The sequence below is a fragment of the Furipterus horrens genome, unplaced genomic scaffold, assembly GCF_987537825.1.
Source record: "Furipterus horrens unplaced genomic scaffold, mFurHor1.1.pri manual_scaffold_4, whole genome shotgun sequence".
In the NCBI taxonomy this organism is placed as follows: Eukaryota; Metazoa; Chordata; class Mammalia; order Chiroptera; family Furipteridae; genus Furipterus; species Furipterus horrens.
The window spans coordinates 35,399,274-35,413,157 of NW_028327174.1; the positions used below are offsets into that span (position 1 = coordinate 35,399,274).

General features: G+C 35.0%; 1 protein-coding gene across 1 annotated transcript in view; it reads right to left on the minus strand.

Moving 5' to 3' along the window:
• Positions 1 to 13,884, minus strand: part of LMNTD1 (lamin tail domain containing 1) — a 40,043-nt gene that overhangs the window by 9,326 nt on the left and 16,833 nt on the right. The window contains 3 exon segments of the mRNA XM_090275489.1: positions 11,181 to 11,209; positions 11,211 to 11,352; positions 11,966 to 12,180. Of these exon segments, the coding sequence (XP_090131615.1) occupies positions 11,181 to 11,209; positions 11,211 to 11,352; positions 11,966 to 12,180 (386 nt within the window).

The following is a 13,884-nucleotide window of genomic DNA, read 5'->3' on the forward strand; positions in this document are numbered from 1 at the left end:
GGTGTGTGGACAGGGGCAGATGCCGCTTAGCCTACCGTTTTAGCTCACTCCACCCTGGTGACAAATGAAGTGACCGAGGTGGTGGCCTCCTTCACCTTTGTATACATGAACAAGGGTTGAAAATCACTTTAACTATAATTTCTACATTAAAAAAAAACTAGTGTATCAAACTGAAGTCATGCTCAGTCTAATGTTCCCAAGTACAAATTACTTATACCCCAGAAAAAAGACACTTTGTCAGTCCTGTAAAATAAAAGAAAGCAAAATAATATCCTAGGTAAGGACAACAATGCGCTCCTCTGACAGGGGGTGGGGGAAGGGCGAACAAGGACAGTAAAAGCTTCTCAAGTCATAGCTAACTCTTTCTTTTATTCTGCAAGGTCAGAGGAAGAATTATCAAATTAAACTGTCAGCATTTGATTACAAGGAAACAATTATCCAGAAGCTGGGTGTAAAAATGTGATCTGCAAGAAAGATGAACAAAAGCGCCAGGTGTTTCTGGTTCACATAGTTATTTCTTAGCCATTAATAGGTTTCTGAATCCAATGAGTCAGGATGTTGTTTGGCACATCACAGTGTAAAGTTTCCGAATAGTAAGTTATGGACCTGGAATACAAGTAGGCTTCTAAGACACTTTCCTTACCACAGTGGTGGCTTAGATATAAAAAGTATCTAGCACATAACTTCCCATCTTCTGGAGAAATTTGCTGGCATGAAACAGACCTTGTAAATATTTTATGTATGTCCTTCCAGACTGATTTGCCTGAGGGTGAAGGTTTTGAATTACACCCTGAACACTTGTTCTATAGCAAAGTACTGTATTTAAAGCTAATAACATTTATAAAAAATTCCCATCTATAATTTCTTGACATTTATTACAAGATTAGTAGTAGAAGTGGTGTTTGTTTCAATATCAGAGGGTGATGGCTATTTCTTGGGTTATTTGAGCCTGAAATATTCAACACTCAGTAGCATGAATGTGAATACCCTGACTTCTTGAACAATATTTCTTACTTGTATGAAGAAATGGATTATTAAATATATATATTTCTAGAAATGAGATTGTGATCTTTCAAAGCTAAAGGGCAATTAATTTAAAATACTTATGTCTTATAATGTTGAAATGTTTTGAAGTAAAAGATCTAGTCATAAAGTTACCCAATCAGTCTGTCATTAGGACTAATATCTTGTAATTCTTCTTATGGTCATTAAAAATACCTGCATTACAGCAGTAAGAAGAGATCTATAAATGTTTTTTTCTTGTCTACTATTTACCAAAGAAAGTCTTCAGAAATATGGTGGTATTATAATCTAAATTTTCTGAAAGAAAGTAACAGAAGGGAAGAATCTTTATCCTTAAATACATGATGTAATATAATTTTTTCTTTATAAAAATGTTCCTAATTTTTGATGCTATTATTTGATAACAAATAACAGACAGAAACCATTGGCAGTTTGCAGTGCTTCTTCAAGTAATTATTTTCCATTCAGTTTGATTGTAGGAGACCTAAGTAATTGACCTTTTCTAAGGATAATCAGATTTTTTTGTTTAAAATTTCTAAATATCAATTTACACAATTTTTATTCATAATATTTACTAAAAATTTCCCCAATCACAACAATGTGACATATGGCATTTCAATACTTAATCTAATAAACTTAACAATGTAATACAGACATAAACATCAATAAACAGAACAGATACTAATATGGAGGGCACGTAAAAATAATTGATTTCTAATTTGTATATATTTTCTCTTTTTCTTACCATTATGGGCTGGAAACATGGTCTTATGGGAAAAAGGATATTTTGATCCCAGGAAAGATAAGCCTTGTCTATTGGACCATAATGAGTAACCAACCACAGTCTAATTAATGTAAAATTCCATAACTGTGATTTTTAAGATAGTTTACATTGATGGGATTTTAAATGTTTCATTCCTGCATAATGTTATCTATGTTTTAGTTTCATTTATTTCTAACAGGTTGGCTCTCACAGAGTGGCTCTGCAACCCTCAGAAACAAAGGAACATTGTTAATATCATTACTACAATGACATTTGCATGGCAGACAGTAGCAACTGTAGAGTCACAATGAAAATGAATCCCCCTGCAGTGTGCTCTATGGATCACACATGATAGGCTAAGTATATTAGTGGGCAAATAAAGTGCACTAAACAATGCACACACCACAGTGTTAGTTTAAAACGATGTCTGTAGAGCACTATCTTTGGGCTAGTTTCTGTCATTTAACTTGACTTACAGAAGAAGACTGACAAAGCTATCAAAATCTGTAAACTAATCTCAGCAAAAAGAAAGCACATTCTCTCTAGGTCTGGGAACAGTAGAGGTGACACAACCCAAGCACATCCTCTTTGTAAAACGTTCTTATCCTTCCCCAAAGCTGCTCTTTCACACTGTAGTCAGCGCCTCACCTCTGTGTGCTAGTAGCCCCAAGTGCATACTATATTCTATCAAAAAATATTTTTCTGTTTTATTTTTTCAAATTTTTATTGTGAAAAATGTCAAGCATACAGAAAATATGAAAGAATAATACAACCAAATCTATAGCCCTATCATCCATTTTCAATAATTAATATTTGCCATATTTGTATTATCTACCTATGCTTATATCACTAAACCACTAGAAATTAAGTAAAGATTTCTGTATGAATCTAAGAACAACCAATGTAACTAGAGCACAATCAACACACCTAAGGAAAGAATGTGACTCCTCTAAACCAATATTCATTTTATATGCAAATTACTTGTTTGTATTAAAAATGTCCCTTCTAACTGATATTTTTGTTTTCTTTTTAACCAGTAGCCTATTAAGGAAAACTAAATGGTAGTGATCCTGTGTGGACCATCTGGTTCAGACAGAACAATGGCTAAAACATTATTTCTCTCCCACTTAACGGCCTGGAGATGTGCCAATACAGGCTATGTAGAATGTCTTTTTCATCCTTAACACATGGCTTCACCTCTGGGGTTGAAAGATGTCAACTCCAGCTCCTATTATCATGGCACAGAGGAGACACAGGGGAGCACTCACTCCAAGGGCATGATCAGATGCTATATACACGATTTCTGTTCACATGTCATTGTAACAGAATGTAGACACATGGTCCTAACTGCAGAAGAGACAGAAAATCAGGCTTCATTCTTTTATTTAAGTATATTTTGTTGATTATGCTATTATAGTTGTCCCAATTTTCTCCCTTTGCCCCCCTCCTCCCAGTACTGCCCTTCCCTCCAGCAATTCCTCACCCCCTTAGTTCCTGTTCATGGGTCATGTATATAAGTTCTTTGGCTTCTCCATTTCCTACAATATTCTTGACATCTCCCTGTCTATTTTGTACCTTCCCATTACACTTCTTAATCCCTGTATCCCTGTACCTTTCCCCCTTCCTCCCCCTTCCCCCTCCCAGCTGATAACCTTCCAAATGATCTCCATACCTATGGTTGTGTTCCTGTTCTGATTGCTTGCTCAGTTTGTTTTTGTTTTTTTAGATTCAGTTGTTGATAGTTCTGAGTTTGCTGTCATTTTAAAGTTCATATTTTTGATCTTAGTTTTCTTAAAGGAGTCCCTTTAATATATCATGTAATAATGGCTTGGTGATCATGAATTCTTTTAGCTTTATCTTGTCTGGGAAGCACTTTATCTGCCCTTCCATTCTAAATGACAGCTTTGCTCGATAGAATATTATTGGTTGTAGGTCCTTGCTTTTCATTACCTTGAATACTTCTTGCCTGCAAACTTTCTTTTGAGAAATCAGTTGATAGTCTTATGGGAACTCCTTTGTAGGTAATTCTCTGCTTTTCTCTTGCTGCTTTTAAGATTCTTTCTTTATCTTTAACCTTTGACATTTTAATTAGGATGTGTCTTGGTGTGGTCCTCTATGGGTCCAATTTATTTGGGACTCTGTGTACTTCCTGGACTTCTATGTTTATTTTGTTCTCCAAATTAGGGAAGTTTTCTTCATTATTTTTTAAAATAGATTTCCAATTTCTTACTCTTACTCTTCTCTTTCTGGCATCCCTATGATTCAGATGTTGGCACTTCTGGAGATATCCCAGAGTCTTCTTACATCCTCTTTGTTTTTTTGAATTGTTGTTTCTTCATTATGTTCTGGTTGAATGTGTATTTCTTCTTTATGTTCCAAATTGTTGATTTGAATCCCAGCTTCCTTGCCCTCACTGTTGGTTCCCTGTGGATTTTTCTTTATTTCACTCGGTGTGGCTTTCATTTCTTCCTTTATGTTTTTGCCATATTCAATGAGTTCTCTGAGCATCCTTATCACTAGTGTTTTGAACTCTTCATCTGATAGGTTGACTGTGTATGTTTCATTTAGTTCTTTTTCTGGGGTTTTGTTATGTTCTTTCATTTGGCCATATTTCTTTGTCTCCTCAATTTGGCAGCATCCCTGTGTTTGTTTCTGTGTATTAAGTAGAGCTGCTTTGACTCTCTGTTTAGTGCACCTGTTAAGGTGTATAGGGCGAACCCTTAGGTATTTGCCAAGATGAGGCAACCCACTTCACTGCTTTGTGGCTTTGTGCGTGTGTGTGTGGGGGGGGGGGGTCAGAGAGGGGACAATGCCACTGCCTGGCTTCTGGAGGCCTTGCCCCAGTTCTAGTCACTTAACCCACTTCCCATATGAGACTGGTGCCCTTCTAGCTTTTGCCCTGGTGGTGATTCCAAGTGGGTGGGTTTGCATACATTCTAAGCCCATTACAGTCCTTAAAACAGACTCTCCTGGGAAACTAATAGTTTCTTCCACCACCCTAACCCCCACTGGTTTTTATAGCCAGAAGTTATAAGGCTTTATCTTCTGGTACTGGAACATGGGGTTGTGCAGTCTGGCCTGCGGCTGGGAACACTCCCTCCCAAGGTACCTCTTCTGATTTTTTTCCACCACATGTGAATCTGGGACCATCTTCTGTGCTGACATTCCACATCATACCACATCTTCTCCACCCCCACTCCTGATTTCTGCCCCTAGTACCCATCTGGATGAATTTGGCTTATTTAAATCCTTGGTTGTCAGACTTCCATAGAGTTCGATTTTCTGGGAGTTCTGGGTGTTTTTGTTTTGCAGTCAGTAGTGATTTTTCTTGTGGTTGCACAAGGAGACAAAGTATGTCTTCATCTTGACTGGAAGTCTGCAGGCTTCATTATTAGTATCCATGTGTCTGGGTTTCCCTGGACCTGTGGGTCTTGTGTCTAGAGGAACAATGGCTTAGGAGCAGTAATTAGCCATCTAGGCCACAAGATGTTCCTGGAAGTAACTGAACTATGATAATCTTTATTAAAATTAATTTTCAATGCATTGCAATACAATGATAGGCTTAGACTTATTTCAGGTAAAACTATTTTTCTGCTACACCACGTAAGCCTCATATTATTAATATTCATTTTGAGTTCATCCATCTATTTTTTTAGGTTTTCTCTCTCCTTCCTTTTCAGGGTACAAGCTGTCAGTGTTCATTACTATAACTGTGCTGTCTTCCCTTTCTAATTTTCCTTTTCTTGTCATCAAGTCTCTAAAAATCAGTTTTTATTGAAGTATAACATACATGCAGAAAAGATCAGAAGTCATAATTACACAGCATGATGTCAACACCACCCAGGTCAAGAAATGAAACGTTGTCAGTGTCCTAGAAGCAGTTTTTGTGTAACCTCCAAGAGGTACTCCCTTCTTTCTTCCAGAGATAATTACTATTCTCACCTTTACCACCATGGTTTTGTATGTGTTTGAATTTTATATAAATAGAAACATACAATATGCAATCCTTTTTGTTTGGCATCTTTTGTTCAATATGATGCTTATGAGATTTATTGATGTTACCACACATAGCAGTAGTTCATTTTCATTGCTTATAGGATTGTACTAATATATCATATAATTTATTTATTATACTGTCACCAATAATTGCATTACTTCTAATTTTTGACTATTACAAGTACAGTTGCTATGATCATTATTATATTTGTCATTTGGTGTATATATGTACACATACATTTTAAAATATAATTTCTGGGAATAGAATTGTTGGCTTACGGGGTAATGAAATATTTGTATATTCATTTTTTTGCCTTATTTCCCTCAGACTTCTAGTACAATGCTGAAAGAAGTCATCATGTAGAGAATTGTTGTCCTAATATAAATCTCAAGGGGAAGATGTTCATTACTTCACCATTAAATATGATGGTTTACTTTAGAATTTTTGTAGATACCATTTGTCAGATTTAGAAAATTTTTTCAAATACTAATTTTCTAAGGTTCTCTCCTAATTAGTGGGTATTAAATTTTATCAAATGCTTTTTCTGTATCTATTGAGGCAGTTATATAATTTTTCTTTTTATTCTGTTATGATGATAAGTTTAATTAATTTTCAAAGCTTAAACCAACTTTGCATTCCTGAAATAAACCCACTTTACATGATATATTATTCCCAAAGAACTCATGTATCAAAAGAGATCACATTGGAAATTAGAATATATTTTTTACTGAATGATAATGAAGATATGGTATATATCATGAATATGAAAATCACACACTATATTTTAGTGTCTATCCTAGATTCCAATATACATATCCTTGACTTATGATAGTCTAATATTAATTGTTACTTTTGCAAATTATTGGAAAAGTTGTAACACTTTGAGTAGTTTAACTCCATTTACTCCCCGCCCACCTTTTGTGCTATTGCTGTTGTTATAAGTTAAATTATGTCCCCCCAAAATATAGTTTGAAGTCCTAACCCCTTGAAACAGTGCATATGTCCTTATTTAGAAACTGGGTCTTTGCAGATATAATCAAGTTAAGATAAAATCATACTAAATTAGGGTGGGCCCTAGTTCAGTGACGGACATTCTTATAAAAAGAGGGAAGTAGGGACACACACAGAGGACAGAAGGCCATGTGAAGATGGAGGTAGGGATTACAGTGATGTACCTACAAACCAAGAAACTAAGGAATGCTGGCAACAACCAGAGACTAGGAAGAGGCAAGAAAGGATAATCCCCAAGAGCTTCAGCAAGAAGTTGGCCCTGCTGACACCTTGATTTCAGACTTCTGGTTTGGGGTACTTTGTCACAGTAGCCCTGGGAAACTAATACAGTTGTCACAAATTTAAATTCTATACAAATTGTAAACTCTGCAAGATAATATTAGTATTATTTTGTATAGCAACTATTCACTTATGTTTATTCATGTTTTGACTCTGCATTTTTCTTCACTTCTTCCTTCTTTGTGCATCTCTTTAGGATCATTTTCTTTCTGCTTGAAATATTTCCTTAGTGTGACTTTGTTGTTGATGAATTCTCTTAGTTTTTGTTTGCCTAAAAAATGTTTTTATTTCATCTTCACTCTTTGGAGTATATTTTTGCTTGGTATAGTACTCTAGCATAGTAGTTCTCTGAGCACATTAGCACATTGAAGATATCATTCCATTGTCTTCTGACTTCCATTATTTGGTTTTCTAAATATTTATTATAATATACATTAGTGTGCTTTCCTTTGGAGCCATGCTACCTGAGATTTGTTCTTCTTGATTCTATGGCTTGATGTCTTTTGTCAATTTTTGTATTTTTTGTCATTGTTTCTTTAAATATCACTTCTGCCCCAATCTTATCTCTCCTGTCCTTTGGAAGTCAAGTTACAATTCTACAGAACCAAGTTGTCCTCAGTCTCTTTTGCAAATATACTTTGGTCTTTCTTTCCTTTTTTCGCCTCTCTTATTATACCCCTCCTTCTTTCTTTCACCCTAGATTCTGGAATACTTTCCAGTCCACTTCATTTTCAACACTGCTTCAAAATTCTCTTTAAAATACAATGTAACTCTCAGATGCCTGCTTAAAAACTTCTGTGTCTCCTTTTCTGTCTGTCCTTCATCACATATTTAAACAGTGTCATGCACTGTATTTATTGCCATTTATGTGATTAAAAACACATCAATTATACTATATGTACAGGTCTTTCCAGAAAAAACCCAGCTGCTGTTAATATGATGAGAAGTTTGTGTGACATCCATGTAACCTGGCAGCCAAGGAGAGCGGACTGGAATGTGCATGTGTGAACAATGATGACTTCACTGTACTAGTCAGTGAGGGTGGTAGACACCAATGAGTGAGCATGTGTACTGTGTGGCTGTCACATTCAAAATGACTCAGCAAGTAAAGCAATGAATCTGCATCAAATTTTGCATTAAGCTTGAATGCTCTTCCACAGAAACTATTCAGATGATTCAAAAGGCCACAGCTATGGGAAACTGGTGATTGGCAACTTTATCATGAAAATGTGCCCGTTCATGTCTCATGTCCTGTGCAGTTTTTTGGCAAAACATCAAATCACCCAGGTGACTCAGCCCCGCAACAGCCCAGATTTGGTGACCTGCAACTTCTGGCTTTTCCCAAACTAAAAATCAGCTTTGAAAGGGAGGAGATTTCAGACTGTCAATGAAATTCAGGAAAATATGATGGGGTGGCTGATGATGATTGGGAGAACTGAATGAGGTCCCAAGGTGCCTATTTTGAAGGGGACTGGGGTGTCATTGTCCTATTTACAATGTTTCTTGTATCTTCTTCATTAAATATCTCTGTTTTTCATATTAGATGGCTGGAAATCTTGTGGACAGAACTCATATTTTATTGATCCATATGTACATGATTAAAATATAAAAATGAGGACCAGAATAATTTATTCCAAATATCAATGAAAGGAAGGGATTTCAAATTTAAAGGGCTTTTCCTGGTAACATGTGAAAATGTTAACATCAATTTTGAATGATTAGTACATGGGTGCTTCTAACATTATCCTCTATGCTTTCTGTATTTTAATAATTTTAAAAACACAAGTTTTCTTTGTATAAATTGGGCATATGTTTCTTTAAAACTATCTTCACTGTTAAGTCTCTAGGCTCCTCTGTGGTATAGTTGAGAGGCACAGTTAAAAATAAGGCAACTATTCCCAGGTAGAGGTCACGTGCAACTAAGGTTCTTTCTTTTGTAACTCAGCAAACTAGCCTATTTATTCCAGCATAGGGGGCAAGGAGCAGGATTGAAGAACCTATGAGTAAAATTGAAGGACTTTTGTTTTATCTCTGTTTTTTTTGTCAATTATTATTGAGAAGTATGCTAATGACAATAAATAGTCCAGTGAGTAGGCAAATTAAAAAGAGACTGGATAATTAATCAACTAGGTAATTTCCCCTTGAAGGATCATGTTACACATTCTTTCAAAGAAATGAACTGATGATTCCCGCATTGCTGTAATAAAATGAAAAATCAATTGTTCCTAACATCTGTCTATGTGGCAATCTTTCACAGTTTAAATGAAATAAAATTTCTCACAATTTTGACGTATATCTGTTCATATTAAAAATTTATTAAGTAAAATCAAAAAGGTATATATTGATGAACAGAGTCCTTGAAAGTATCAAAACAACTATCTTTTTGGATTACTATTATAAATTATAGGATATACACATAGAATAAAATCTCTTGTGTTGAATATCAAAAATTATTAAATAAATAAGGTGAGTTGACACTATTATACAAAGATGAATCAAGAAAATCTGAATATGAAATGATATTGAATGTAAATTGTAACTGAAAAAGTTAAAAGAAAGAAAATTTGAAGTCAAATTTTTGTGGCAAACTTGTCCAAAATGAATAAAATAGTGAAGGGTATCATTAATTGAAGAAAAAATAAATTAATATACTTTTTAAGAGCTTCAAATCTAAGTCACAGAGTATTAAAGGTATGTATGTGTGTATAAAATAATATATACCATATATATATTAGGTGTATAAAACTTATTGATGAAAGAGCTTTTTAAGTTTCAGACGCAAATCTCTTACTTTAACAATGAAGAAACTCAGACATGAAGATATAGGATACTTAATTTTATGAAATGGAATGTATCAGAAATTTACAAAATTTCCATCATTTCACTTCTGAAGGGTGTTATTTTGGGGTGGCATCTCCCAATGATGTGTTAGCATACTAACAGTGGTTTTCATATTGTGTACAGAATCCTGTGATGCCAGGGAAGGAGGGAAGAAGAATGGTATAACGAAAATCACTGCCTCCTCTTCCACTTGGGCAGGTCTGCTCTTATCCATTCTATACATTGGTTCTCTATCCAAGATGTCATTTTAAAAAAGCATCCGTCTGCTAAATAAAAGTTTGCAAATCATTTTAACTTCACCAGGACACAGCTACAGTATGAGACAGCCTTTCTCTACAGCTTAGGGTCTAGCATCGTGTTCTTCTAATCGGTTCTGAAACATTTGGGGCATCTGATGAAACTCATGGACTCTTCCCCCAGAAAAATGACATAGGCACAACATTTTTGTACCAAATTTAGCAGATTCATGGACTTCCTGAAATCCATTCACCGATTCTGAGTTAATAATATCAACTCTAAAAGTTTTATTGAGAGAATTTATATAAGAAATTTCTGGTTGAAAAAAATAACATGTTGGGATTAATATTAGAGTATGTTTGGAAAAGACAAATACTTTTTTAGCATAGTATAATGTCTAGGCCCAGTTTATCTTGCCTAATAAAAAACAAAATGTCCTTCTAATCAAACGTCAACAACTACTTATTTTGCTGGCCATGCTGTTTGCCTGATCTTTCTTTCTTTTTTTAAAAATCCTCACCCAAGGATATGTTTTTATTGGTTTTAGAGAGAGAGAGGAAGGAAGAAAGAAAAAGAGAAAAAATAGAGAGAGACACAGATGGAAAAATAGAGAGACAGAGACAGAGAGAAACATTGATGTGATAGAAAAACATTGATTGTTGCCTCCTGTCCTCACCCTGACTGGGGATTGAACCCGCAACCTAGTTAAGTACCTTGATCAGGAACCACAACGTTTTTGGTGTACAGGATGATGCGCCACCCAACTGAGTCACCAGCCAGCACTTTTTTGCTATTCTTTTGATTCATTAATGCATTCAACAGATATTTATCAAAAACAGTAAGTACACTATGGTAGAGATGTAAGTGAATGATTGACAGTAACTCCTTTAGGAGCCATCTATTTGTAAGGAATAGTTTTTAATAGTTAGTGTATTTTACCACTTAACCCCATTTTACCTGTTCTACACATACATGCACACACACGCACACACCCTACTCTCTGCTGGAGTAAGTATCCACTTGACTTACCAGGGCTGATTCATACCTGGCTGGCTGAGGCCTGGGCTGTCTATTTAAGCTGCTTCCAGGCATGCTGGTATTTTGAGGTTCAATCAGAGGACAGTAAGGATGTGCAGGGACATTGGGACTGTGGCACCAAGGGCTGCGATTCGGAAAAAGAGTTGGTGGGATTTCTGTTTCTCTGTTAAAAAAAAGAAAATTAAGCCTAAATCAAACTCAAAGGCATTTCATGCAGTGGCATTAATAACAAAGGCTCAATTAGAAGAGAGCATGTTTTAAGACCAGAAAAAATGGCTTTTCTAAACTTTGTGAGAAGCACTTTTATTACAACATCAGAAGCATTTGCCTACAAATGAATAACATAACAATAACAAATGAATAACAAATTCTGCACCTTCAGCCACAGCCAGCTCTTGGCCCAAGATAAAATTCTGAGGTGTTACACCTCTCCCTTCACCTCTGCACTATTAAAGATGTGATAACTTCATCTCTTCACCCCTCTAACAGCAGTGCCATGAAGAAGTGAAATGGCTGGGGGTCCTCCATTGCCTGTGAAAATTGCCTGCTTTTATTGTCCCATGAGTATATCCCTGCTTGCTCTGTGTTTTTATGTTTTAAAGCTATTATGGGTTTTATGGTCCTGTTCAAAATAGATATTTTTGGTCATTACTGATTAACCTATTCGTCACATACTTACTTGTCACCCAATCATTTCCACCTGCTCAGTTACCTCTTGTGGGAAGGGCTCAATTAAAAAAAAGAAAAGAAAGAAAAGAAAAACAAGCAAATTTTACCTCTTAAGAAAACCTGGAACTGGTTCTATCTGATAGCTTGAGATATCTTTCTTAGATTGATTATGTTTTTCTTCAGTTGTAGTTGTAGTTTTTGGCCAATGGAACATGTGCCTTTGAGATGTTAGACTTACTATTGAGCATCTGTCAAAATCAATGTCAGTCTCTAATTTCTCCCATGCTTGCTTCCAGTGAATAGGAGTATACCAGGCAATGGCCTAACAAAAGAAAAAAAAACACAATTCATTAATATTAAATACTATAGGAGTTAGAATTTTAAAAAATGTTATGGCTTATTGCAATAAAACTTTAAAGTCAAGTGTATAATATCACTTACCTATAGTGAAACACCCTAAAGATGTGGTAAGACATCCTGGCCTTAGTTTCCAGTTCTGAAAATCATAAGCTGCATGATCTCAGCAGGTTAATCATTTGCTATCTCTCTGTGTCCTCATATACAAAACAAGGAGGCTGGTGGTAGAAAATCGCTATATGAGGGTGTTTTGAGATTTAGTTGAGCTGCTAAATTTCATAATTATGAAGAACTGTGCTAAAAGTAGTTATAATAATAAGTTAAAGTGTTAAATATTTAATACACTATAATGCATATATGTGTATATATGTATAGGTATATATGTGTGTGTGTATATATGTGTGTATATATATATTACACTATATATATATACACACATATATATATACCTTATTTGAGATGGGAAAACAAGCAGTAAAACCAGAAACGTTCTCCAGTGTGGATCATAAGTGGAACTATTAAGGAGACCCATGAGGGCTAAAGCTGGAGTTTATTTTGGTTTCTTGAATATGTGGTATGTGAATAGCATATACATGCAAAAATTATTCAGGAAAATCATGTATAAGCACTAACAATTATGTCTTTGTTTGGCATGACATAATTAAGCACCAAAGTGTGCCTTAATATTCTACTTGCTCCTGTGATCTGTTTTTAGTTTATAAAATCAGGAGTTTTGGGTTTATGCTATTATCATTAAAAAACTGTATTGGGTTGATTGGATTGACAAATTAACCAGACAGAAAGGCAAATTCAGCTAGGTTAGGCCTATGGCAGAGAAAGAGAAAAATTAAATCTTTTATAAAAAGTTCAATTTCATGGATCACAACAAGAAAGCTTAATTTTTGCTTCAGGTAATCGGTTAGGGATTACTGTATCCTCTTTTAGTAGCTCAAACAGAGACATTTTTGTTGAAAATATATTACGATTTGTTTTTAGTACAATCTCCCTCAATCAGATTGCGAGATTTTCCTAGACAACAGCAATATTTTATTTCTTCCTATATTACAGGGACTTAAAAATATTTGATGACAATGACAATGATAATGTGATAAAATAAAACAAAGATGGTTTTAATTACACTTCTGGAATGTTGGTTATATGAACCTTGTAGGCTATTTTTAGTACAACAGAAAAATTCTTGGAGTTAGAATGTCTGGTTCTATTACAGTTCTGCCATTTTACCAATCATGTGACCTTGAGCAAGCCATTTAACTTTCCAAGCCCCATTTACCTCCTTTGTAAATACTTAATCTGAGAATCAAATGAGATAATGCACATAAAAGCAGCTCTTCAATGAGCTCCTACAGCACAGGAACATTCTGTCCCATATCTCAATCTTTAATGCAAAACAATGTATTGGGAAGGCCCCAGGTATTTAATAAATCTAAGATGGCTATTCATTTTCTGACATATAAAGAGGCTCTAAATATGATAGTATAATGATGTAACTGGTGGAAAAAATCTAACCCTGTTTATAGACTCATAGAATCTTAGTGATTATATTGTATAAGCCCTTATGTTATATATTAGAAAGTAGAATAAAGATTACATGGTTAACTCATGGCAGAGCAGGACTAAATTTACCTTTAGATTTGGTATCTATATTGAA